This window comes from Centruroides vittatus, unplaced genomic scaffold, assembly GCF_030686945.1.
Source record: "Centruroides vittatus isolate TY-2023 unplaced genomic scaffold, ASM3068694v2 scaffold_769, whole genome shotgun sequence".
NCBI classification, from domain to species: domain Eukaryota; kingdom Metazoa; phylum Arthropoda; class Arachnida; order Scorpiones; family Buthidae; genus Centruroides; species Centruroides vittatus.
Window position 1 is genome coordinate 2,482,837 of NW_027122717.1, and position 24,263 is coordinate 2,507,099.

Genomic DNA, 24,263 nt, shown 5'->3' on the forward strand with positions numbered 1-24,263 from the left:
ATTTTTACATTGATATAAGTAGAAATTGCCTGGAAGCTTTGAAACAATTACAGGGCCCTTAATGGCCCTCTACCAAATACATTGAATATACCATTTATAATATAAATATTACCGCTTTGAAAACAATATTCTATATATATATAATATACATTAACAAATATATGTTACATCAAATTATATATATATAAACCAAACTGGGACGTGTTGCGTGTTTTCTTAAAATTGCACAAAACCGTCTTCCATATACAAGTCTGTTACCCAATTTTGTCCATATTCTACCATCTTATATCACAACTTGTGCAAACCACATTGCAAAATGGAATGAAGCAAAATTAAATTCTAACTTCTACTTGAAACCGGTATTTTTTCTTATTTTTTTGATTAACGGGCGAACTTTTCAAGGAATCATTTTAGGGTTTGTGTAACTAAATCCTCGAAACTGTTCTTGATCCATGGAGTCCAGGATCTCTTGATCGATTGGGGAAAGAACGGGCTTCTCCAAAGTAAAATTACAGTCAAAGTTACTGACGTCATATGGTCCTTTCTGAAATAAATTTTAATTTAATTATGGTTAAATACAATTAAAATTTTCGTAATTATTTGGTTTCAGGATGGTCTAACATTCTATGGCTTATAGTGCCGTTCGTATCTTGATGTAATGACTGTTTTGGGCTACTTAAATGAAATTTTATTGTGGATTGGATTGGATTGATGGAATAAGGCAACGTAACGTATGGGAGCTCTGAAAGAGAGTGTCTCCTGGGAGGTGTCCTAGAGCAGGGGTGGCCAACTTTTGTGTACATAAGATCTACTTTTTATCGTAAAAATGTGTCGCGATCGACTTGTTGTCGTAGGCATAGTCTAAGTCTCGAGGGGGGTGTGAAATACATACTATATTTATACACTGTGCTTCAGTACGAGGTGCACTCCCGCGAGCTATGGGTAGATAAGGAAAATATATGTTCAAAACTATTTTTTATTTTTTAAGTCAATAAGTTTTCAAGATATAGGCTCATAAAGAAAATAAATTTCCAGACCCAACTTTTGATATTTGCAGTTACGAGTTCATTCCGTACAGGCGGCACCTTAAAAAAATTCGATTTTTCGACACTTTCGAGATAGATTTTTATTACCTTAAAATATAATATAATTTTTGAATCAATTACAATGTATAAATTATGGTACTATTTGTTCGTAAACTTGAAAAAGTTGTTATAAAACTGCACAGTACGGCTGATAATTTGATTATAAGATTTTACTTTCGCAATTTTTTTTTTTTTTTTTTGGCGAGGAAAATTTATCACGGAAGAATGATATAAGATTTTTAGACTTATTTTTTGCTAATCTATCAATAGCTCGCGGGAGTGCTCTTTGTACTAAAACACCTTGTATATCTACCTACGTAAAAAACAACGTAATTATTTAACGGGCCAAAATACTCACGTCCGGGGGAATTAAAACAACATGAGTAATTATTAACAATATTTATTAATTCAAATTAGCTACTGATAAAGACAGATTTAGAATTTATTTTATTACGTTACATTAATGGGAGGGCTGAGTTTACGTCTCTTACCAAGAAAACATAATTAGGTGTATATCCTGACAAAGATAATGATAATGATTCTTCAGTATGGGAATCAGTCAGGACAGAATGTTGTTTAGTCTTCGTTAACTTTACGTATGAAAATGCCGATTCACACAGGTATGTAGTTCCGAAACAGGAATAAATATATTCGCTACATTTGGTGATACTGGGATATTTTTCTCAATTGACGTATTTCCAAAAATCCAAAAATATAGAGGTCTGTTGCCGAAAACGCTCACTTATCAAGTAAATAGATAGGTAAGAAAAGCCATAATTTAATTTAAAACATAAAGAACAGGTACTTACATTTTAAACAAATGAAAAATTGAAACTCAACGTTGTCACCGTGGATAAATAATATTGATTAATAATAATAATAATGTTAATACTAAAGAAAAGAAGCTACCGCATGACAGTATCAAATATTCAAGCTAAATGGCTGTGTTTTCTACGAGTCCAGTCATAACTGCATGCGTATTGTTGCTTTTGCGCGTTACGTTCACGCGTTGCGTTCAGTTACAAGTGTAAGGCCTGGAACACATATGCGTAAAATTGTTTGGCAGAAAACTGAATCAGAAATCAGCTTTCAGTTCAGTTTCTGTCTTATGCTTTTATGCCAGAACACAGACACGTAAAAATTCTGGCCGAATAGGAAACACCACTGCCACTAACACTGCTACATTTTATTAATTTTTTCCTCTCATATATCTATCCTTTTGTACCTTCCATTTTTTCTCCGCTGCCTCTGCTATAATATAGAAAATTTAAATTAATAGACTTATATTCCGAATTCAAATAAAGAACGTGTGATCCAAATACTAGCCCTATATATCGATTCTACTAGACCTACCTGTTATTTGAAATTTTGCACCTATAGCCATCCATAAACGTTGTTTAAATACAGTGTGTTTATATATGACACTGATGTGGTCGAACGGATTACATAACTTCTATTTCATTTATTTTTTGTTTTTTCGAGATCTTCACAATTGTAGGCTTAACCCTCATTGCCGCCATTGTTAGAATAAAAAGCACGTGTCTACTTTGACGTCACAGAAAAGACTTCTCTTTATTGGAGGAATTTTGGCGTAAAAATTTTACGGCGTAAAAAGTAGAGACATGCTCTACTCTTTTTTCAGTTCTGTTTCAGCCAAAATTTCAGAAAAATTTTTACGCTTTCTGTTTTATGCTAGATTTTACGCCGAATTTTACGCATATGTGTTCCTGGCCTAACACATTAAGTCACGACATCGCGAGCGATCGACCAAAATTGGCATCGCGATCGACTTGTTGGCCACCCCTGTCCTAGAGGATAGGATCCTGTCTCCTATGATAAACTGACCTTAGAACAATTAGACACGTGAAGAAAACCTTAAAAATACGCGCCCAGCCCATTGGTCGAGTGCGAACCTGCGACCAATGCTCAGTGGTTTTATTCACTAGGTCATTCGTGGGCATAAATTCCATCACAAAAATTTGGGGAATCTGTCATAAATTGGTGTAATTATATTGATTAACCAGACGATTGACCCTTAAACACGTACAGTTTAAAAGTCTCACACCTGTACATAGTTATGTGACCCTTAGTACAGTATATGGTATACGGATGGGAGGAGGAGGTTGAAGCAATGTCTACGTGGACATTTTTTATAGTATTAGTGGCGTAAGAATATGTTCTTATAAACCTACTTACTAGTGTAAATATTAGAAAATATTTACAGGGAGAGAAAGGATCAAAAGTGGCCCAAATACTGTGCACGTAATTAATGGAATGGCTCCTTATCTCAATTTTTTCAGTATCAATATTTAATCTTCTAAAAACAATGCTCCATTGGCAAAATTTGACTAAAGAGTGCCAAAAAAAGACGAGTTACACGAAGCCTGTAAATCTTCGGTTAGACCATACTGATTTAAATTTATACTTACCACACGAGGCCTGAAAGGAGGTAAAATTTCTTTCCTCTCTAATCTGTCCCAATTAATCACTTGGAAAAACGGTTGACTGCATACATCTCCAGCAGCACATTCCGGCATTCCTAATCTCCTTTCCGGATTTTTAATCAGAAACTAGAAATATATAATTATATTACTAATATAATTAGCGTAATTCTTTATCGTTTGCGTAAGCGGATGCTATAAACTTACCAACGATATAATATGTTTTGCTTCTTTGCTTATAAAACGCGGGAAAGAAGCTTCTTCATTACAAACGGACCAAAATAACTCGTCTTCGTCCGTACCATTAAATGGCGATTGACCAATTAGCATTTCGTACAGTAAAACACCGAAAGACCACCAATCTACTGACTGATTGTAGGTCTGGCCTTTAATGATCTGTATCAGATAAAAAGAAATTTTATTACGTCATAATATATTCTAGAATTGCTTAATTTAGAACCATTGTTTAGTTTAAAAAAAAGAAAGTCGAGGGGGAAAGTAATAGTAAGAATTTTATTCTTAAAATTGCTATGATAACAACATTGAACTGATTAGTTTCTGAGTCATTTGAAAAGTTTGAGTCTAGATAAATTTTTTCAAAGTTTCGTTATTTTAAAACCGGACTAATCACGCGAGACTGAATTGTTTCTCGTAGCCAAGTAAAATATAAATGTCGGAAGCGCAGCTGCACGCGAATAAAACGACAATTAATTGTTGTACACTTGTACAACAATTAACTCTGCAAGTCGTTTATTATTTACAAGTGCATAAATTTTGAATCGTGTGAATCTCTAACAAATTACTCTAAAATGCTTATTATGATATCAACTTAGCACCGTTACGTTTAGATTTTATGGAATTAAAAGCGAAATAAGACTTTTGTACGCTCGAAGAGAGGAGGCTTTTATGTTCGGAGATGGTCTCGAATAAAGAGAACTAAATCGTAAAGTTGATCTTTATATGTAAGATCAACTTTACGATTCTGTCCGTTTTCGGACAAGGAGGATATATATGGATTTTTCATCACGGAAGGTGACGAGACCTCACATTTATGAACGTTTCGGATTAAAAATTTAAGGAAAAAATCCTTGAATTTTTATGAATTTCCGTACAGAACGAGAGTATCTTCCTAATAATACAAGCGCAAATGAAATGGTCTTCGGATAAGGTTTATTTATCACATAGATTTAATTTTATCTGAGAAATGAGAGCGTAGATAAAGTAAGGATTAAGATCAAAATGGAAACTAATATCTAGCCAATATGGAGAAGTAGCGAACTAAAGTTGAATGTCAGTCACAAGACATGACTAAGGATTTCGCAACATGTTGAATAAGAAATAACTTGCAGATTACGAAATAACAAAAATGTATTTGGTAGAAATAAAACGGGGGAAATCAAATTGTCCATGTTGTAGTTTCAGACCAGGTCTAGAGGATTTTACATATTTGTTTCCGTTCAATTATAGCAAGGGATCTACAATTTACTCACGAATAATGAATAATTAGCTTCTTAAATGAGTTGTGTACTCTGGAAAGATTACTATAACTAAATAAAAAAAACGACTTGAATTTAAATTCGACTAAGATATCAAATTTAAGTTCTAGACTTAATTCTATATTTAAAACAGTGTACAGTATATTTTTCTCTCGATAGTTTTTAAATTTTGTATGAAATATCATAAAACCGCGCTTTACGACCGTTTACGTTTGTTTTGCAACCCTCGCTTTTACGACTGATGTACTTTTATGAAATGACATAGTCGTGAAATCGAGAGTTTTCTGTACCAGATATTTAATTAAAATTAAATATCTGGTACTTAATTAAAATGCCTTTATTCAACACTGTTTAATACGACTAAAATGTTTATTGCTTTTAGCGCCAAAAGTGCCATAGTGGTGAGTTTTAGTAAGGTACTAATTCTTTTTATGGAAATATCTTCTTTATCTCCTGAAATGTCACCAAATCAGATTTTGTTGCATTTCAACTGCTAAATCATTCTCTAGATAGCGTTAAATAGGGATACTTCTATATATAGTATTGGATTATTTTCAAAAGGATGCGATCTTTAAGAAGTTTTAAAGATAGGGCGTAAGTAATTATTAAATTATATTATTTTCCTAGGTATTTGCGAATTTTTCCATAAAATTTTCCGAAAGACAGCAATTTTTATAAACACAGGATATAGGAATTTATACTTAAGCTAAGCAAGATATAACTTAGGACCGCGCTTCATTAAAAAGAAAATTAGACCCAATACTCGTATGTATTATCCATTATTAATTGGTGGAGGAGGAAAGACCTCAGCTAAAATAGAAATTTTAGATGATAAAATGATGAAATTTTGAGATTTCTGTAAATACATCTGTAAATACATCTTATGCAATCTCAAAAAATATAATATGCTGTGTGTAAGAACCGCTTCCCAAATTATCCAAAGGAAATATTATTTTACTCGAGAAACATTAAATCATAATGTATATAATCCTCGATCCTTAAGGATTAAATTACATAAATTCTTGTCAAAAGGATGCTACCGGCAGACAGCCAAAAGATGTTGTGTATACATGTTTATCTTGTTACTAGATGTTTGTTAATAGATCTAATTAGTCTATTTTGTCGCATGTGTTTACTTTTTCTAAAGTATGCTGCAAATTTTCTTAATCTAAACACTAATTTTATGTTTATATATGCTTCATTTATCGATTTTTTTTATTATAATTTAGCCATGTTACCGTTAGAAAGTGTGTTTTAGATGTTAATCACTATCTATTTTGTAACGATGATAAAAGATAATTGAAACTGTTACTATGGTAAATATATATTACATTTTGCATATTACTTGCTGAGTTATTTGGTATCATTTATTTTTAACGGTTATCTGATTTTGCAGTGTAAACTGTTTTTATGGTTATTTACAAGTTGCTTACACTGGTAGACCACATTGCTCTGAATAACGGTGACTGATGGGAACAAAAAAAACAATGGCCATTATGCACGCACGAGCGTAAGGAAACATTTTAGTTGAAGGGGCAGAGGAGTTGATTTTTTCCGAAAGTAAATCGGACAAATAAAAACACAAGTGCAATTTTTAATTTGCTATTACTGATAATTTGTTAACTTTTTTGCCATGTCTGTTTTTTTCCTTTCTTTTGGTTCTTGCTTTACCTGAATTTTGGAAGGTAGTAGTTCTTGTTGCTTTCCTGACTCGTAAGCGCATTGTTATGCGGTTGTTTGGAGATTATTTTGTATCATTTTGGTTAAAAAAAGTTTCTGGGAAAAAAGTTTAGAAGTGACCGTTATAGAAGTTTCGACTCTAACTAATTATGTTCTTTTGCAATTTTTAATAATTACACGTAACAATTATGCGTCGAATCATCATTAAAAAAGGTACTGTTTACATCTCGGAACCAGATGATGATAGAAAACTTTAGTTTTTAAAAATAGAAATGAAGCTGAAGCAAAATAAATTTAGTTCTGCGCATCAGGACTTTGAGTGTGAATTACTTATATACCCTGCCTAATTTGATAATGCTAGGAAAAATAATAATTAAAGTACAAAATCAGCAGTAAGTTAGAAGAAACGATTGAAATAATTATTAAGTTTTAAAGTATTAGCCAATCACTCTGTAAACTGTAACGTCTGGAAGTTTTGGTGTCTTAAAATTCAGATTAGTTTCACTAGTTACAATTCAGATTAGTTTGCTAGTTAGATGATACGATGCTGATTTAACAGAAAATATAGGGAAAAATACTGTAAACTTTTAATCTAGAAATAATCCTAGACCGTGAATCTGTTTTAATGTTGAATTCACTTTTTCTTTTTTGGGTACGCTAGACAATGTCACTACCACTGGCCGAGTAGATAAAACTATTGATCTCTGGGTCGTCGGTTCATGCCACACCAACGGGCTGGCCACGTGGAGTTTTCCGGGTTTTCTTCACGTTTCTAGCATCTAAATAGGAACCAGTTTCTAATAGAAAGCCTTCCCGGGAGGCACACCTCCTTGGCATAGCTCCCAAGTATTGCATTGCCGTATCAAACCGAATCAAAGCTAGTCAATGTCAAGGATCTGGATACGACTGTAATTTAGGATGATCTCTTTTAAAGTCTATTGTGATTCATTCTCTTTTATTTTTGCCTTCCAATCGTCAAGGCTTGGGAAAGCAGTGATGTGCAATTATATCGTTTTTTCCTAAGGATTTTTAATGTTTAAAACGGGTCGTTTCATTTATATGTGGCTTTCAACTAGCAAATGTGCTTAACACGAAAAACATTATTGATTAATGAATTAATCATTCATTAATCAATAATGTTTTTCATTTTGTAATCATACGAAAATGACATAACGTTAAAAGAATTTTGCTCAAGTTTCGATTATATCTAGACTCAAATACTTTGAATTTAGTTTAAATTAATAACAAAATTAATATTTTTTGTTAGAACAAACGTGAACTTTCACCTACCTCGGGAGCTATATACTCGGGCGTACCACAAAAGGTATTAGCTCTTCTATCGTTCTTTATACCTGTTTTACACATGCCAAAATCGGATATTTTGACATGACCGCTGTTATCCAGTAAAATGTTATCCAGTTTTAGATCTCTGCAAATTCATGCAAGCTTATTAGTAGAAACTACGGATTACTATAATATTATTAATTCCTCTTGGGTAAACAATCAATGTTAACATGCTGTGAGTATTTCGGGTGTGTTAGTGAATCTGAAAGTGCATTAAAAAACGTACTTCTGGTGCAATATAGTGTGGTGTGCCGCAGAAATTAGATGGAAGACATTCTTCACGATAAATCCTCATTTGGCACATGCCGAAGTCGACTAATCGAACGTGTCCTTCTATATCTAGGACCAAATTATCCAATTTCAGGTCTCTGGTCCAAATAAAAACAAAAATTCTCGTCAACAGATTCATCTTTTTATAAAAATATTTTCATGTAGGTAAATTTATTTATCTAATGTGGGATTAAACAGTTTTAAGTTAACCCAGTTTGAGTCTTATTTTAGGTCTTCATTAATCTCTTTAAGGATAATTGGACCATTAAATTTTCTTGCCAAAATTATTGGTGGGAAACTAGCACGAATATTTCATGAGCATTACGTGCTAGTTGGCGCTCCTGTCAACGTTTGATGTCAAGGCAGTAAGCTTGACATCTTTAAGGAGTCATGCTCGCCAGAGTTTTGTCACTTTTGAAGGATTCTGAAATCTGAGATAGTCTGATTATTTATACCTGTATACGCTTACCTGTAAACAATTCCTTTACGATGGAGGAATTTGAGTGCGCACACGATTTCTGCACTGTAGAATCTAAGAAAATTAATAATGTTAAGCAATAGAAATATTACAACACAAAGGTAAAATGTAAAGAAATACCTTGCTCTATCTTGATCAAATCTGCCAATTTGTTGAATATGAAACATTAGATCTCCTCCGCTTAAATATTCCATAACGAAGAATAAATGACTCTAATAAATTTTTTAAAAAATCATTAGAAATATGTAAAATATATTAAATGATATTTGGTGCTTACCTCATTCTGAAAGGTGCAGTAAAGTTTGCATAAATAAGGATGATTACTACCTAAGGCTAATACTTTCCTCTCGATCATTGTGCATTCGATATCATTATCTTCCAAAACTACATCTTTCTTTAAACATTTAACAGCAAAGTAGCGATTTTGTCCTTTCATTTCGGCCAACATCACCTATCAAATAAAGTTTAAAATATCACAACAAAAGAGGAAATAAGGGAACAGGAGAACCATTATTATTTCTAAAAATAGAGGACGGCACAGATTTAGTGGCTTAGCTTAAGATGCCAACACTCGATTAAGATGTCGAGTAGCACAGAAATAGATTAGAGGACTAGAATAAAGTCGGTGAGCGAACCAAACAAAAAAGTAAGAAAAAAACAGTCCAGAAATGTCAAGGTCACGACAATCCTATTTAATGAGATATTAATTAAAACATGACATATAACCTACGTAAGTGGGATGGTTCATAAACGTTTATTCTAGATAATTTTTAATGTTTATATTTAAATAAGCAAATAACTAACGTCATAGTTTTTAAAGGATTTTTTAATCGAACATTAGGTGTATCTATTGTAAATTTATTAATGTTTTACGTTGAATAATTAGTATTAAACCTTATGTTTGGAAAAATATTAATAAAATCTTATACATTTTAATAAGAAAAACAGAGTAGCGAAGGAACTGTCGTCTGTCATATTTCAAATATTAAATTGTCATATCAAATAGTTAATTAATGTGTATTTTAATAATTCCTAATGTAAATGATTCGGTCATTTAAATTAGATTCTTTCAATTAAGGAAATAATCGTTAATTCAGTCTAATAGAGAAAACTGTTTACGTCTGTTTTCCATTTTAAATTTATATACTGTAAATTTTGTGCGCTTATCGATTCAGATATGATCGTAGTTATGAAGTTATACAAACAAAAATCAAGTCAACATTCTAAGAAATTCGAAACTAAAAAGTCCGTAAAACGCAATCAAGATGGATATAATGTCATTAATATAAAGTTAACAAAATAAAAATCGAACATTATTATTTTCTAATTGCATTTTCATAACATAAATGAAACAGAAAACACATTTATTGTATGAATCAAAGTACGTGTTAAGAAGAAAAATGTCTTTATTATAAACTAAGTTATAGACTGAATATATTAAACATAAAAAATGAAGTTTACAATAATTTGTGTGAAATAAGCGAACTATTTCTACTACTATTGTAAAGTAAATAATATTTTAAAAAGCAAGATTTCTTATTTCTGATTTTCTTTCCATATCATGATGATACGAGATTAAAATGTTGTCTTATTGCTTTAAATATTTAATGATGTTTATGTTTTTACAGCATGTCTTATATACAGGGTACTTCAAAAAATGTCAATAGTTAAATGGAGAAGGTGCACTAGTGGGCCCGTATTTTTTATTTACTTATTGTTTTTTTAAACAACCACAAAACTTTTTGCACACGACGATTCATGAGAACCACACAGAGGACACTAAAAATACAAATCCAGCATAATAAGTTACTTCCATATTAGTGTTAATATTTTTGAAGCACCCTGTATAAATAACATGCTTGCGCATCAAGTTCAACTTTTTTCACTTAAAAATTTTTTTATGTATGCTAATTTACGTCATTTTATCTGTATTTTTTTCGTACTTTCTTTCCTTCATTGTTCTTGTGCCAAGGACTTTCGTTACAAGCATATATAGCGAGTGTATAGTAAAATTTCTTTTTTACATCCTGACTAAAAGAATGTATTAGTAATAAAATAGCATTACCTTTCCAAAACTCCCTTTTCCTAGCATTTTTATGAAATTAAAATCATCTATAGTATATTTCTTGAAACGAAGACGAGTAGTTGTGTCTTTATTAGAAGATTCTTCGTTATTATCAGTGTTGAGTTCAGAACTATCATCGGAATCGCTACTACTCAAACTGCTACTTGATATTGAGGGTCTCACAGAAGAGTTAGGGGATTTAGACGTCAAAGATCCTTTTTCTAATTGAACAATGTTAATATTAGAAGAATGTTACTATATAATATGCCTTTAACAAAATATTAATTAACAAAATTTCTCACCTTTCTTGACTGTTTCTAGCACTTCCGATAGTAATTTTTGGTTTACTCCACATAAATTTGGCATCAAGCTTTCGCATTTTTTGTGGCAATTCACTTTACACTCTAAAGATAAAGCACAATTATCATAAGCAAAATAATAAATAGAAGCAGGAGAAGGAGAATAAAAACATGCCTTGTAATTTCTGTGTCTGTGGTGGTAAAGATGGTGATCGAGGAGATTCTATTCCAGAATCTAAAGATCTCAGTGAATCTGAATTATATTGATCTAAATTAACATTTCGGCGTCTTATTGCCGGGCTAGTACAATTAGATATTTTCCAATTTATTGGTTTTGTCTGCCTAGTGATAGGTTGCTCACGAAACTTGATCACTTGACGATTTCTATGGATACCTAAATCTACAGGAATTAGATTCTTAGGTCGAGGTCGAAACGTAGTTAAGATAGGTCTTTCTCTTATAATTGGTCGACGATATTCAAATGTCGTACAAGGTGGTCTTTTGGATACAGGCGAAGTGGTTAGAGGACTTCTGTGTGGTGAACCAAACCTATAGCTATGATTCCTTGGCGAGGAAGAAGGACTGATAAAGCTTTGATGATCAAAAATCGAGAATGGTTGCGGCGAAGACAACAGATGAAGACCACCGGGATCCGAACGATAACAAGGAGTGTCTCTAAGTTTAGCAAGAAACGGGATAACCATTGGTTTACTTGGTGGTCTCGTGTAAAAGTTACCTTCATCTAAGTAAATAGGTGCTCTCCTTCGATACATGTTTTCACAATGAGATGCGTATTTGCTATGGTGGTACTGCGAATTTCCTCCATTTATACCTCGATGTCACCGCACTTGCGTTGTATGCAGTTTATCACGTGATTTTATGTTTAGAAGGTGACGGAGGGATTCATATTTTTATCAACAAATACAAAACGGGAGAGTCGATCACTTCTAAAAACAGACCGCACGTTGCGCGTGGAAGAAGCATGTGGCAAATCAGGTGAAGGCAAAAATAGTTTAAGTTAGCTTCTTACGTGTCACGAATGTGATAAGACACAGATACAAAGAGAGATAAAAACAAACGGAGCCAATATGTCTCTCTCTCTCTCTATCTAATCCACTGCCAGTTTGTTTTTTAAATTTTTCTTTACTTACATTAGTAAATCTATAGTTATAAATTTAGACACAAGAACTAACTCACATGTATCAATTTAGAAATATGATTTCCGTGGGAAACAAAAGTATAGATGAAAAAAATTGATTTAGAAAGAGCATAAAATGCGTTATATTGTTTTAATACTCTTATAATAAACGTTTAGAAATTATCCATTTTTTAATTAGAAGTTTAATTAGAATTGAGTATATAATTATACTCTGGAAATAATAATTTGTGAGGACATTTTAACGTCATTAGGATCGGATCCAATTATACTAGTACTCATTTAATTATCGTTCTATTTATCCGTTTATCAGAAAAGTTCGTCATTGTGATGAAAATAAAGTCGGGTAAAAAAAAAAAAAAAAAAAAATAGTAAAAATATTTCTAGTCGAAGAATGCAAAAAATCTTAGCTAGGCAACGATCCACCGAAGAGTAATATGTTGAAATAATATTGTGTTTCATATGTAAGCATTTTAAAAGCTGAATTCAATTCGGCGAATTTTACAAAAACAAATTCTCAAAATAAACTAAGAGATTTATAAGAGACTTTTTTAAAACTGTAGTTATAAATTTTTCTAAAAAATTAATGATAAGAAGACCTTATCTAAATTTATAATGTAGCCTACTTTGTCAATTTTCCAGTATTTAGTTTAATAAAACGCTTAAATAAGAAGCACACGTCATATTTAAAAGGTAATACCACGTACTGTAAGTGATATAGCATTACATACTGAGTGACGTTAATGGGCAATAAACCGAGATAAGTCATGAAATATTGCTAACAGGTGGAGCCACTTTCAAGAATGTGTGATTTTTGTTTTATGCATATCAATTTTCAACTGAGACCTTAATGACTGCGTAGTTTATAACATAATTAGAAAAAGTCAATACTTACGTTCGCATCGAAGGCCCTGTCGAAAAATCCCGTACAGAAGAGATCCACAATGATCACAAAAAGTTGGACTCATGTAATTGTGGATTCGGAATCTGTGAGGTACGTCGATTTTGAATCGCTCACGAAGATACTAAAGAATATAGAAAATTGAGAATATTCATCAAATTATTTGAAAATAAATAAATGTAAAAGATTCTAACCAGAGTAACTTGAGATTCTTTCCCTGATTCTGGACATTTTCCGAGGATTTTATCATGACATTTCTTGTGAACAGCTACTTGACATACTGAAAATTGTCGAGGTTTCATTTCACTCTTTTACATAAAGTTGTCAAATCTATATCAGAAAATGCCGTATATACTCACGTTGACATTGATAACCTTGCTTACCAAATCCCCTATAATGAAATGAGATTGGCTGTTAAGCTTGTATGTAAAAGCAGTATTAAAACTTAAATTGTATTCTTTTGTAATAAATTTTACGATCATCACCAGAGAAAGTCTTTACAAAATGCACAGAAAGTAGGTTGACGAAAAAATTTTGCAATGAATTTATGTCCTTTAATTTCGTGTACTCGTTGATGTTTTATTGCTCCTCTTCTGCCAATTTTTCCCAAACCATTGTGTTCGTCAAACCAGGGCGTTGCTGAAGCAAAAACAATAAGAATTCTCTCAGTTTCAGTCCTTATATAATGCTAAATAAAATGAAATTTGATACTAATTTGATTTTTTTAGTGTAATTTGTTCTAATTCCTGTTATTGGGGTAAAGAAAATAATTGCACTTCTTTCAATAGGCCTGTTAAGTTGGCTTCTCTTTTTCGGTCATCTAAATTCCTTTAAATACCAATTGTAATACAATTAAGTAAAATATATATAGTTCTATTCTAGTATTATTTATTTATTACAGAAGTCTATAATTAATATCGCAATATTTTGGCAATCAATTATTTTGACCCAACAGCTTCAAAACGTGTTTAAAGTTTTAAAAAATTAATAAACACTATATTAAATCCAAATAAACTACATGAATTCTAGCTAAATGGATGAAACTATTCGAAGGGCACTATTACATTTCATAGCACTGGATTACTTATGATACTAGTTTTTAAACATTTAATAAGATTGTTATAAAAATATTGTTATATTAATTTCGAAATTTGTCTTAATTTTATTTTGAAAATAATCACACTTAAGCATGTTAAACACGTTGTTTCTTGCGCGTTCATAGTTCGAGAGTTTGATTCCTACTTGACTGATTGTATTTATCGAAGAAGGGTGCTAAGTCTATGGTTGTCAGAAGTCATTTATTTCAAAGGACAATCCTTTATTTTAGCTAAACTGTTCTTGCCCTTTATTCAAACAAGAAAGGACGCAAGAGGCCTTTATTTTCGTTCTTTAATGTCTGTGTTTCGTGCAGTGGCGGATTTATTGGCAGGGATGTATTGTCTATCTTTATGTATCAAGCCATATCATTCCCCATAAAAGCTATAGTTTACCATTAAATATTTTAAATTTGCAAATATTTACAAGCAATATAAAAACTATAATTTTTAAATTAAATTATAAATGTAAAAATGTCAGAATTTTACTTTCCCGGCTGTTATTTATGTAAGAGGAAAAGTATGGCGATCGGTCAAAAAATGACCCCCCAAAAATTTTTTTACATTTTTGGACTTAGGACACCTTGAAACGTCGAGAAATGCAAAAAATTCGGGGTAATTTCTATTCATATGGATGTTAGTGAGTGTGTGGGGGGGCACGATTTTGTTCACCCTGTTTGAAGCTTAATAACGCCTGTGCTTTTTGTCGAAAATTTCTGAAATTTTGCAGGGAAGTTTGTGTATTAGATGGATCGATGCTATTAAATTTTGGTGATTAAAGATCGAAGGGGTGGGTTGATAATGAGGGTCATGTGTATCTCCAGTAGGGTCGGACTTAATGACGATTTTACTCGTTATCAATATTTACAATTTTTTTTATTTGTAAAACCCACCCCTCTCCTGAAAATTAAGCTTTTTGTCATTTTATAATAGTAAAAATATAAAAAAGTTTTAAAAAAGAAAATATGATAACAATGGCGCCACAAAAATTTTAAATGTTGCCGGGAAAGTTGAGTAACTCATTGCTGGTTTATTTTGGGATGGAATGGGGTGGAGTGAAAGTTAGGGATGGTAGCATTAATCATTTTTTAAGTGTCCTTTAATCCAATCATAGAAATCTGTCAACCTGACCTAGGTCTGACAGTGTATTTAATTGTATTAAACTAGATCTTAGTAAAGGAAGTACGAAGATACGTACTTATTTATAGATCTATTCTAATTATTTTAGCAATTATCGAAAGTTCGCTTACAAGAATTAGATTATTAGTCTTTTTATAATAAGCATCGTATATGTAAATTTTCATAAATGATGTACGAAAACAAAGGCACTTTATGTATTAACTTTATATATCACGCATAAAATATTTTACGTTTTTGCTATCAATTTTGTTACACATTTAATAGGTTCTGTAATAAATATTTCAATTCACATAAGTATAAAATTTAAACATTTTTGCGTAAATTCATTTTTAACAGTGATAAATTCAGGTTATTTTTTTTCTTACGGAATTTTATCTATTAGTAATAATGTAAATCTAATAAAAGTTATTGGCTTGTATATTTTATTTATACTGTGTTTAAAAATTGTATAAAAATAATTAAAATAATGTAATTAACTTATAATATTGAAACGTAATTTTTGTTGATAATGAATTTGTTAATTCATATCAACCCGAAACGTTATCTGATATTAACTATTAAAAATAAAAATATTACATTAGGAGCCGACTATTAATTACGTGTTCAGTTTAAGAAAGAAGGGGTAGCAAAAAGTGCATCAGTGTATACTATGGGAGGGAGTAGATCTAGGCATTGTCTAAGTGGACTTCTTTAGTAGTATTAGCACTGGCATAACCAGGGAGAGACCCGAGCGAGCCTTTCTTCGCAATATGAGAAAGTTAATAAAAATGTTAACTGTAGGAAAAATAATTTAACTGTAGAATTAACTACTAACCTAGTAATTTATATAATGTACTTTATAATTCATTATATAGTATGAAAATATGTAGTAATTCATATTAAATTTTAACCTTTGGTTACACAACTGGCTATTAATGACCTATGAATTTGTTCTTATAAGCCCACTTACTAGTCATGTGAATAAATTATCAATAAGAAAATATTTGAAAAACTTTTTAAAGTCATTTCTTTTAAGTTAGGGGTCCATGAGTAATTGTACCCGTAATTAAAGGGGGTTAAAAGTAGAAGTAGCTCAAAAACTGTACACGTAACTAATGGACGGTCCCTTATGTATTCATTAAAAAATGATTAAATTTTGATTAGAAATTTTTATATAATTTAATTATTTCTTAAAATAATCGATAATCGTTTTATCGGTAAATGCTATTTAAACTTTTAAAAATTCAATTTATTTTATGTTAATATTTATTCGATAAATATTAATCGTTTTATTATGAATTCTTTTATATTCCTTTCCTTTTAAAGCCATCGTACGATTCGTGTCGTTAGTTTATATTATTTTACTGACCTTCACCATCCTTGAAATGTTTGACTTGAGTGAGAATCCTCCCACTCGGCCTGAGTTTAAGCTGAAAAGAAAAGAATATAATTATTTGCAGAATCGTAACGAAGGATTATCGAATTTTAACTCACCCAAATAGGTCTATTCTCTTCGTCTGCACACTTATCTGCCAAAACTTGAGCGCTAATTAGCAAATCGGCTAAGAGACGGTCGGGTCTGTCCATTACTACTACGTGCAGCAAATAACCTGGAAAGTTAATTTTAAAAATAATATGCTGGGGAAAAAATAGCCTTTACTTCTTTGAAGAAGTGCTATAATGGAAAAGACGTTCCTTATTAAGAAAGCTTTTCTCACAAACCTCTTGAGATCTGGACGTCGAAGCAAGAATCCCATTCCAAATATTGACTTCGTTTCCTTTGCACAATCTCCACTCCTTTACCTGAAACCAATCGAGAATATGTGAATTTTTATAATTTTCTAATAAGAATATTTATTTTGAATACGAGTGATTAAAACAGTGCTTTATTACGCGTTCTTTTAATAAAGCGCACATGAAAGAAAGAATGTATTGTTTTCTTCTAATGAAAGTCTTCAGAATTAAATTTTGTACCGAAAAAACTTAATTTTCTCTGATCGTATCGATGATAATTTTTATGGGAAACGATTCACGTGAGACAAAATATTTGTATAAATAATTAAACGAATGATAATGTGGAGAAACATCCTTCTATCATTGGAAATTGTTCGGGTGAAGCTCCTGTTGTTTAAGATGGTCGACAGTGCAGAAACTATCGATCTTCTGTCAGAAACGTGACTCAACCTAGCAACTGTTACAGCATTATTCTCAAGTTTTCATTATGCATCGATGGATATACATCGCGATTTTATTATTTGTAACATTAAACGGTATAAATGAGAAGAAAGGGAAAACATTAAGAGTGACACATTTTATGTCATCGTCATTAATCGTATTAACTAGTAATGTATGTAACGCTGACCAAATCGAATCTGTTTAATCTTCTTCAGACAATGGTAAATAAGGACGTATAAGTAAATAATTCTGATTACCTGTAAATATGCGGCAACAGATTACATTATTATTAAGTATAATGTAGTTTAATTGAAGGCTAATTAAATACTCAAATATACTGTTTTAAAAAAATTTACAAATTGTTTGTGTAACTTTTGGAAGTGGGTTGTTTTATAATTCTTGTTATATCATTACGCTGATCACAGGACCGTAAAGGCCAATGACCAAATACGTGACGTAAAAGTCTCATTATATGTTCAGCAGTCCTTTGAAAAAAATTGCAAGAATATTTTTATTTCTGCATAGAATTACCTGTCTAAAATTAGCAACCATTTTATTATGTGTTCCTTTGGGTTCGTTAAAACGAGATAATTAGGTGGAAAGGACACTCATTTACATTAAAATATAAATAATTTATACCTTAACACAGTTTTGGAAACGTTGGCGAAAGTCAAATAATTTTAAAGTATTTTCTGTAAGAAAATAATCCATAAATGTGATTTAAAGATATTTAATAGCATTTGTTATTGCAATTTTATGTCAATTGATGTTTGCAGAATGGCTTAAATTGTTAAAATAAATTTGATTATTTAATAAAAAAAAAACAAGAAGTGTTTTGTTCTACATATTCTATTAGGAAGACTGCAGCAATTTTCTGATTCTATTTTCCCATATTAATGGCCAACCTTGACATAAAAAACTAAATTTAAGATAAAGTAAAATGATTGACATTAAATATGAGGCTTTTGTAATGGGTAATTTACTTTAATAAACGCTGTATATAGCAATACAGAAATATTGCTGACGTTAAAAAGGGTATTATTTAAAAAATAAACTGATTTTAAATGTTAAAAATTCAGTATTTTGTTGGAGAGAATTTGTAAAATCATTGCATCAGAAACACTTATCATCACTTATTTATAAGTTATTACGTGTTAACAAGTAATTGTAATGTAAAAATATTAATTATTGTGTAAGTTATAATCCTCCTTGTTACGAATTAAATACAAATTATTTATGAAACTTTAAATTTGAATAATTAATCGCTTAAATCTAATTCAAAGTTATTAAATTTGCTATCGTTTTGTCGTAATATTAGGCTATATAAGAAAAGTATGTTTATATGACATTTTAAACGTTTATCAGTTGTTTACGTATTTGTATATAGTTTATAATTTAATTTTTTCGTTATTAAAAAAAACGCTTTATCTCCAATAAAGTGCGTTTTAAATACGGTATTGTTCGGATAAAAATATTTATTTTTATTTAGGAAGTGTATTTATATAAACATTCAAAACTACAGTAATGAAATATAACAATTAACATTTTAATTCGCATATATTTTTGATTATTTACTTAAAAATTAAAAATAAACAACTGAATAAATGCAAGCTACTAAAAAAGATAATGGAAAATGTTAAAAATGCAGTTTAAAATTTTTTTTAAAAATAATTTTAAGGAAATGTTTTACTTAAAACTAAAAAAGATTAGTTATTAAGTCTACAAAAATGATGATTAATTAGTTTTAAAGTTGATATTTAAGCTATAAATTAATGTGTTAATTAATTAATTAATGTGTTTATTTAATCTATATTCTATGTTCTATACTTTTCATATTTTTATAATTCACAAAAATTATTTTTTTTTCGATTTTTAACAGAATATATTTGAAATTCTTTAAGAAAAAGGCCTCCCGGTCGTATTAGAACATAAAATAATTTTGGCGAGAGAGCAGCATTGTTATTTAAATTTATTTATATTTAAAAAAAATTAAATTATTAATAAAAACTAAAGAAAAATTTTAAGATTTGAATCAATTCCGGTTCATAAATCCGCAATCTTCTCGAGTAAACAACACAAAAATAAATAAAAAGAATTGCTTCTCCTAGAAGTATAACTTTCAATGCACAGTTCAAATTCCAATTGACTGTTGAGACATAGAATATAAATGATTTAAAAAAAATAAAACTTAATTATATCTAACTTTTATTTATTTTCAAAATATAATAAAGTTTCTTATTAAAATTTAGGGAATAAAATAAAAATTATAATAATCCTTTTAATAAAAACTAGGCTGAAAGAAGACAAGACTAAAAAATCTCAACTTTACATCCCTTTGTAAAGTATTATTTTATAAATTATTTTGTTTAGACACCTTGATATTGTTGCCAAATATATAATTAATTAATTAATTTTTTTACAGTAGCGAACTTCCAGAAAGTCCGACTCACTAAAAGTAGTAATATTTTATTTACTAAAATAAATTAATAATTTTTCTACCTTAAATCATTTTATTGAGGGCATTTATATTTAAAGCATATTTTTTTAAAAATGTTTTAAAATAAAAATAAAATTAAGATTATAAAGTAATTTTCAATAAATTAATCTAAAAAACAAAATATAGTAAAAACGGTTTCTGTGATAAGCACATTATTTTTACACTTAAAATAAATTTATTACTTCTTTTCTTTTCTTTCGAAGACACAATGTAGTGACGTAAACTTAAACACTGGGCGAATTTTTCAGTGTTAGACAACACACCGGAAGACGAATCTCAGATTCGTACCCTTGGACTATTACATCCGTCTAAACTACCGAATGAGGTACGGACCAGCTTTTAACGGTATACAAGCTCTTACCAGGATTTAGAAGTCATCTCTCACTTTTTAATGTTTAGTTGGCTGAAGAGGGGCATCGGCCCGAAACGCGTTATGTAATAAAAAAGCGTTCCAACCGAATAAAAAGGATGAAAAATTCGCCCAGTGTTTAAGTTTACGTCACTACATTGTGTCTTCGAAAGAAAAGAAAAGAAACGAAAATACAAAACACGGTTTCCTCAAGATAGAAATTTATTACTTATTATGCGTTACATTTATATAATCTTATATTAATTTAAATTGATTATTTCAAATAGGTATAATATAAGTATAATATGGTTAGCTATGTCTTCATTAAGTTAAATTCTGTAGTATAATTTGGGATTATGCGGTGTATGAATGTATATACAGTATTCTCACATCTTTCTGTTACATAAGCTTACAGAAATACAATAGAAAATGCAGAATTTTACGTTATCCTATTATTTTTATGGGGTAATTTAATGTCAGAACAAAACTTTAATTAAAATTTATAAGGGTATCATACATGCCGGCCTATTAAAAATCATAAGTTCGAACTAAATTCTTTTAAGTGCCATAAAATGCCAATAATATATACTCATTCTTAAATTATGTTTGTCTGATAATGTGCAATATACGAATAAGTTTACTCATTAAGATATTATAAGTTACTAGTAGTTTAATTTTATATTGATAATAGAAAGTAATTATAAGTAATAGTAGTTTTCTCTATTGTAAGGTATAGAACGATAGAATTATGGGTATGCATATACCTGCTAATTCAAATAATTTGAACCACTTAACTTTGCAATTATTAATCTTTATTAGTTTCACTAGATATCATTTAGTTAAAATATATAACTTAATTAATAAGATTTGAAGTAAAGCCTCCGAGAATCTCTACGTAAGTTTTTTCTAGGTATGAATCATACATTCATAAACTAAACCTATAATGTTTCAAATTTACATGATACCATTATTTTGCTGGAGATTAAGCGGATAGGATTTTAAATTTACTTTCGAGGAAAGTGTTGCCTTACAGTTGTAAAATTTAGTGCTAAATCATTGTCGTGAAACGTAAGTAAGAAGTGGGAACGCCAAAGTCAATTTTCATATAATTTGTAGACTTAAATGAAACTTACCTGGTACATCGATTGCTTCTTTCAATCTGACTACACAGTAAGGTTCGATCACTTCAGCCAATCTGCCATTTGCTACTTCATTTCCTAACTCCAACCGACAGAACTTGATTCTTACGAATCCCTTCGACATATCCTGAACAAAATGAAACTGAGTCAATATAATACAAGACTAAAATCCCCAGAGATTAAGCACGCATAGGTTGACAATGTTTATACAGCTTCCATGACTAAAGTCAACGTATAAGAAGGGCTGAACAGAGAAATATACATTAAAATACATTTGTAGAAAAAGGAAAGCAATCTCCTCCATATGGAAGATATCCACTGCATCTGCTTTTGTTTGCACAACTGTATATAGGAAAACCAAGCCCGCTTATTTTTATAATGAAAAAGTATTAACAATCAAATTTCATTGATTTCATCTTCGTAGAAATTTAATCAGTTTAACTTTTGAAAGCAATTCTGCTTGTGATATTATTTATAATTTCAAAATACAGATATTTGGCAACTTACTTTAACGCAACAGCAAAAAATATATACGTATTTTATAGTTTACAGTAGTCTTATTATATAACATATAACAAATTTGATGCAAAAATAAATTTATCTGTCTGTTTATATTTCAATGTTTTGCACATACATATATATATATGCACATATACTTTTATATACAGCAATATAGGTTACATAAATATAACCTTTATTGTTTTATATGAAATTTAAATATGTCAGATCGGTGTGTGAGTATATATACAGTAATCACACATCTATCTGTTACATAAACTTACAGAAATATAATTTAAAAAATGCAGAATTTTACGTAATCCTATTATTTTTATGGAATTATTTAATATCAGAATAAAAATTTAGTTAAAATTTATAAGAGTATCACACACGCCGGCCTATAAGAATCACAATTCTACACCCATTTAAATCGGATCTTTCACCAATTTATTAAATTCACTTAATGAATGTTCTCATTAATCTTTCTCATTAATTATAACTCGAAAAATCTACAAAATATTCTCATCGGTAATTAAAATTATTATCGAGTTATTTTAGAATAATACTTCTATTTTATATATTAAATAATTATTATAGATTATTCATATAAATGTTTTTTATATTCACATAATCTTATATAGGCCTATAATCAAGTTTAATGAGAAGCGGGATCGACATTACATCATCTTGGATTAAGACTTAGAAGATTGGCTACCCTCATAAACTACAAATATTTATAAATTATAATTGGCAATTGCAGCGGTAAAATTGTTTAATTTTTTCAGTTTTTGGGCCTCCGAATTCCGGATTGCTTAACCATGTGCTTCACGTGCATAATCCCGCACCGATCGTCATCATCAAAATAACATTTTAATGTCGATGTCGTAATTTAAAAAATATTGTTGCAATATTTTAGGAGAACAATTCAGTTTTATATATTTAAAATGCAGAAAAATTGATATTTTACAAAGTATTAATGATGATATTGTATATAGACGATCCCTCCTCCTCCTACTTCTCATCATCATCATCATCATCAAAACAAAATTTCGTATGATGATGTCGGTATGACATCTTCAAGTATTTATACAAAATAGAATAGAAAGATTCCATTTTATTTTGTATATAAAGATAAGGAGAAAATATAAAATACATTCTGTATTTACTGATCATCAATATTTACTGATAATTTAGTTATTAATGAATAAGTTCTTTTATGATAAATGCACTCATAGTCAACAACAACACGGATTTTTACATCTGAATACTCACCTCATTGGTTACTTGTTTCCGTTTCCTTTTTACTGATTTCGATTATAAAACTGTTAAGATTTATTTTTAAAAACTTTTGCTTATCGATAGATTATAAAATGACTCTTCTATCCATCTGTATAATTCACCTGTAAAGCAGCCGCTTGTTGTAACTCGTATACGCCAACCTTTTACCGGAAGAAGACCTTCGCCTCGCGTCACGTGATGCTTTGTTAGCGTCCGATTGGTCGCTTTTTTCGATCTTTTCAATTTTCCGAGATAATCGTCTGCTGCTTTTTGATATCGATAATTCTCGGAGATTTCGCTTTAGCGGCTCGTTGAAATGAAAAATTAGAAATTTATTTATTTCTTACGACATATTCAAATGTATTAAATTCGATGAATTTTTAAAAATTAACTTAGTTTTTTCTTGAATAAATAAATGTCGAATTACCGTTATTCTCATTTTAAATTGACCAATGAAATTTCGTTTTATATTTCAAAAATAAATCATCTGAAAATTTTTAAATTTGATAAACTTAATTAAATAATTTTTAATTAATAATTTTATCTCTAAATCACGAATCGTATTTAAAATAATTGTGTAAAACTTCTAATTAACAATTAAATTTAAATCGATTTCTTCACCAGAGGGCTTATTTAAAACTTAAAAGAAAATAAGAATAAAGTGAATTTTAAACAATAATCTTTGTAATAATTTAATTTTACTGAATTTTAAATGGGTTTTTATTTAAAATAAATAAATAATTTATAATAACACTAATAAATAAATGCATAATACATTTTCTGATTTTCATTCTTTTCGAATTAAGACAATGGAAGAATACCACGCGCCAATCTCGATTTGAAACTCGTACAGTACCTTCGAATTAACGGATTATCTTCAATTTTCTTCTCAGTTTTAA

General features: G+C 30.0%; 1 protein-coding gene across 2 annotated transcripts; it reads right to left on the reverse strand.

The window, feature by feature from the left end:
• Nucleotides 1-8: 8 nt before the first annotated feature.
• Nucleotides 9-23,781, reverse strand: LOC136989827 (putative protein kinase C delta type homolog). 2 transcript variants are annotated; one of them, XM_067288112.1, is made up of 18 exons: nt 23,359-23,781; nt 21,583-21,715; nt 17,151-17,231; nt 16,923-17,038; nt 16,798-16,858; nt 13,701-13,854; nt 13,575-13,606; nt 13,410-13,495; nt 13,210-13,339; nt 11,162-11,263; nt 10,860-11,080; nt 9,072-9,245; nt 8,915-9,006; nt 8,786-8,848; nt 7,993-8,131; nt 3,734-3,922; nt 3,515-3,655; nt 9-544 (listed from the first exon to the last, which is right to left on the reverse strand). In XM_067288112.1, the coding sequence occupies exons 2-18, from the start codon at nt 21,710-21,712 to the stop codon at nt 398-400; spliced, it is 2,058 nt and encodes a 685-aa protein (XP_067144213.1). In that variant the 5' UTR covers nt 21,713-21,715; nt 23,359-23,781; the 3' UTR covers nt 9-397. The 2 variants fall into 2 exon arrangements, with proteins under 2 accessions (XP_067144213.1, XP_067144212.1); XM_067288111.1 differs by lacking the exon at nt 7,993-8,131 and adding an exon at nt 8,273-8,414.
• Between the last annotated feature and the right edge of the window lie 482 nt (nt 23,782-24,263).